Here is a 4,264-nt window from a genome sequence, read left to right on the forward strand (position 1 = left end):
AGAGAGAGAGAGAGAGAGAGAGAGAGAGAGAGAGAGAGAGAGGAGTAGCGCCCTAGTGCTTCAAGGGTAGTAGAGGGGATGACAACGTTTGGAGCAAATCATCTTTCACTGAGCTTAGACTGAATTGTACTGGAGGTGGGGTGCGGGGCTTTCCGAAAGGCTTCTATACCTTCTGCATTATCAAGACAGACTGGCTAACATGCACACAATAAAACCTGCATTGCCCAAACCGGGTGCATTAAAAGGCCATCTCCCGTCCCACGGGGATCATTCTATGAAAGGGGGGCGGGGACACTGAGGCAGAGGTGGGTGGTCGAAGAAGACCAGAGAAAAAGCTTAACCTCCAGGACACCGAGGTTTTCCACAATGGGAAACTAACACGAGTTGTAATCCCAGAAAGTGTTTTGACTGCAGCATCCCCACATCTCTACGAATCTTATCTGGTTCCCTTTGTCCACCTCCGCCCCAACCCCAGCTCCCCTCTTTACGCCCCTCCCCCGAGCCCCGGCTCCCTGCACCGCGGCAAAAAGGACCCAGTGCAAAGCTCCCTGAACAGGCAGGCAGGACCCTTTAAATATGTGTCAAGCCCTTCAGAAAGAGGCGAAAGGGATCTAGTAGGGGTTGGGGGAGCAAGGGAGGAGGGTCCCCCAAACCGTCGTATATATAGCCTACAGTAAGAGAGTTAGCCATTCATCTAATGTGGATGACACAAAAGAGAAAACAAAGCTGACAGTAAAAGTTTAGCAAAAAAAAAAAAAAAAAGCATGAGCTTTGCCATTGCGGTTAGAAATCTGCTTTTAAAAATAGATGTTTCAAATATGCGGTCACTACGGTACTAGACGGCAGCAGCTGATGGTACTCGGAAGACAGGCAGAAAAGTGGAGTGGGAAAGGAGCGTGTTTAGGACCCCGCGGAACTCCTTGCGCTGATGCTGGCGCTGCCGCCAATGCCGTAGCGGTGCCGGTAAATGTGGGAGCGCGAGCGCCGTGGCCCCGCGCGGCGGCAGCCGTGCACAGAGCAGGCACCTGCTAGGGACAACTTGAACCCCACGGCGAGGGGTTCCCGAGCACGCCAGCTACGTCTCACCTCCTCCGTGGTTAACTGCAGTTTTTGATCTCTGTGCCAAGTGCTTCCGAACCCACGAAGAAGGGAGCAGCTTAGGTCCCTAGAGGCCGGCAGCCGCTCACGCACAACACACACACATACATACATACACACGCACATCCCACTCCCAGGGATTGTAGTATTAAGCTGTAAGCAAGGTGGCAGCCCCTAACAGATACTCATCAATGTCTCTTTCCATAAAGTTTATTCTGCGATCTGCAGCATCCAATAGATTCATTTTTTTCATCTCTTTGAGAAAGCTATTTTCAACTGAATAGTCCAAAAGATATTTTGCAAAGCGAGGAGCTACAATTCAAAGTTATTGGTGGTGCTTCCCTTGACAGGGAGAGGGAGCAGGAGGGAGAGGGAGGAAGGAACGTGGGTCCCGTGGCTCAGAAAATCCCTTTTGGCAGAAGCGGCTGAAGAACATCCTGATAGATTCTTTTATACCTGTGAATATTCACCTTGCAAGCTCTGAACCTTCCATAATGAGCCCTTCGGCTATCATCCCTCAAAAGACTGGCATCATCTACAGCCCATGAAGCAATAAGGTATGGTTAAGAGCTTGTTCAACATCTGGCTGGGGGGGGCAGTTTCGGATCACCGCAGGACTTTCTTTTTACGACCTAGTTTAAGTACTGTCAGGTGGGTTCACTCAGAAGTTAACTCCTTCTAACAACCTGGTTGCTCAAGCTGGCGCTTAGTTTCTATTTATTTTAAGAGAAGAGGGGAAAAAATAATTGGAGTCTCCCCCCACCCCATACACACACTGTGACTCAGTTATTTTAAATCATCTTGTTGGGTCTTTAAGGTTGCACCAGCAGCAGCTCCAGGCCTATTTGACACGTGTGTGCCTGTGTGTGTGCAGGCACTTAAAAGTGGATGAAGCCACGAGACCTCCAGTCTGCAACGCTCAATGCTGAGTCACAAATAGCGTCCTCTGCAAATGAAATCTTCGGAATGCTCTTCAAAATTAGCTCACAGCTTTACATACATACATACACACACACACACACGAAATCCACTTTTTTCTGCATTTTATGGCATTTAAAGAGTATGGATCTTAAGTTGATACCTGCAAGCACAATTTTATCTAGCCCTATGCCCTCCAGAAGCAATTTCCCCCACATGCCTCTGACTCCACCACTCTTTGAGTCTAAAATATGACTTAAGTCCCTTAACCCCATAGGAATAAACAATACAGTAGATTTGCAATTCAAGCAGTTTACTTAAATGAGCATTAATTTTTTAAAAAAGAAAGAAACCTGTCTCTTATTTTTGGTACAGGACGATGACCACTCCCTTCAGGAAACTATATTTTTAAGTTTTTAGTGGTTAATGATTAAAACCTAGTAATTTTTGGAATTAGTCAGTTCAACAGAAACTTCTTAAGAACGACCTTCCCATATATCTGATCCCAAAAGAATTAAGATTTTGTTTCATATCCCACCTCCTCTCCCCTCCAAAAAAAAAAAAATTGTTTGAATTGCAGCTGTACCAGCTGTAGACCTGCAATTCCGGAGGCATTTTCTTCTTAGCCAGCAAACAAAAATCTTTTTTTTTTTTTCAAAAATCGTCATTCTAATCCTTTTCCAGCCTCCACCAACACCGCCACCACCTTTTTGTTAATTATAACCAGATCATTTCATCACACGACCACTAAAGGGTTAATTGTATACCTACCAAATCTGCTGTGGTCTTGCCTGGTTCCCTGGATAGTACCATTGGGGAAGATTTCTAAATGAAATCCAGTCCTGCAGTATAGCTGCCTCCGCCTGAGAATCCCCTTTAAATGATCCAAGTCCGTGACTGCAGGCCCCCTGGGCAGCCCCCCTGCTTCGGACTGACCCAGGTGGTCACTTAACAAAACCGGGCTATCCACCGGCAAAACAGGCACATTCCCAAAAGGTACTGCTGCATCCTGCACACCGAAATAGTTCCCAACTTCACCTAAGGGAGCCATCAGAAGATTCTGCTTTTAGAGAACAAGAATAAACAATAATGATGGTGTCAAACCCGGGAGATATTAGGCGAGGTATATCCAACTCCCCTCCCTTACTGCAGTTACAGAGAGAAAATGTTCTTTTCTTCAATCCATTAAATGCATAAATAAAAGTAATATGCTGTTTTCACTGGCACAGGTTCAAGGTCAAACCACTGATAGTCTAAGAAACCACCACTTTATACTCACACACTGACATATTTATAAACATATATATGTATTTCTATAGATCCCCAGCGCTTAGCAGGCAGTAAGGTCTTCATCCCATCCGACCGTAATGAGGAAAAAAATCCGTAGTTTCTCCATTTGGTTTGAGATCAGAATGACCATAGCAACTTAAATACCTAGGCGTTATTATAGGGATTTTTAAGATGCACAGGCTACGTCAGAATTTATGGATCCTGACTCCAGGAAGGCATGCGCTGTTTTTACTCTCTAACAGACTCTGCAGACATCAGCATGAATCCTTCAAGGGGAAAAAAAAAATCTCTCGTTGTAGGCTGAGATAAATCCTCCCCTCCCGCCCCCCCTAAAAAGAAAAAAAAAGGGAAAAAAAAACTTTTGACGTCCAAATCTATTATCCGGAATTCTCCAGCGGGTCAGAAGATGTCCATTGGCTTATAATTATTGACGACCAACAAGCAAAGGAGGAAAACGTACGAGTGTCTGTATGCCTTCTTGGCTGGCGTGAAACAGGTGTTGCTTCTGCAGGGCTCCCAGTGAAATGTTGAACTCCAGCACTGAGCTGCGGCTCTTGACTGTATATCTCCATCCAGCACGCAGAGTGGCGCAGGAAGAGGCATTGGGCTGGGTTTAAGGTAGTCCTGACTGCTTCTGGGAGCATTCTCCAAGGTCCTAGCGCTCACCCGTACCTGCTGCAATATAGAGATTCAGTTCTCCCTCCGGGCTCTAGTGGAGTAGTCTTACCGCGGCTCTGCGGCAGAACAAACATTTCAAGAGCTCGGAACTTCATTTGGGATGAGGAACACTTGCGAAAAAGCGAGGGAGAGGCAGGAGGCAATGCAATGCTATTGGAATCACAAGTGCTTTGGTCGGAAGATTTCTTGCTTGGATTCGCAGGCTGCAGGAATCCTTTCTTCTAATAACATAAACCGCAGGCTCATGCCTAAACTGAAAAGTGAATTTTCGGGTGGAATT

The 4,264-nt window shown here is 46.1% G+C and overlaps 1 protein-coding gene across 2 annotated transcripts in view; it reads right to left on the minus strand.

Annotated features, from left to right (window-relative positions):
- Positions 1-3,803, minus strand: part of FGF9 (fibroblast growth factor 9) — a 39,318-nt gene extending 35,515 nt beyond the window's left edge. Inside the window, exons 1-2 of one of the 2 annotated variants that reach the window (XM_027835214.1) lie at positions 3,767-3,803; positions 2,788-3,076 (exon numbers count right to left, since the gene is read on the minus strand). In XM_027835214.1, the coding sequence (XP_027691015.1) occupies positions 2,788-3,067 (280 nt within the window). In that variant the 5' untranslated portion in view covers positions 3,068-3,076; positions 3,767-3,803. Of the gene's footprint in view, positions 1-2,787; positions 3,077-3,295; positions 3,503-3,766 lie in introns of those variants that run through there. The other variant, XM_027835213.1, reaches the window with a different exon arrangement.
- Between the last annotated feature and the right edge of the window lie 461 nt (positions 3,804-4,264).

This window comes from Vombatus ursinus, unplaced genomic scaffold (assembly GCF_900497805.2).
Source record: "Vombatus ursinus unplaced genomic scaffold, bare-nosed wombat genome assembly UNPS02014813.1, whole genome shotgun sequence".
Lineage (NCBI taxonomy): Eukaryota > Metazoa > Chordata > Mammalia > Diprotodontia > Vombatidae > Vombatus > Vombatus ursinus.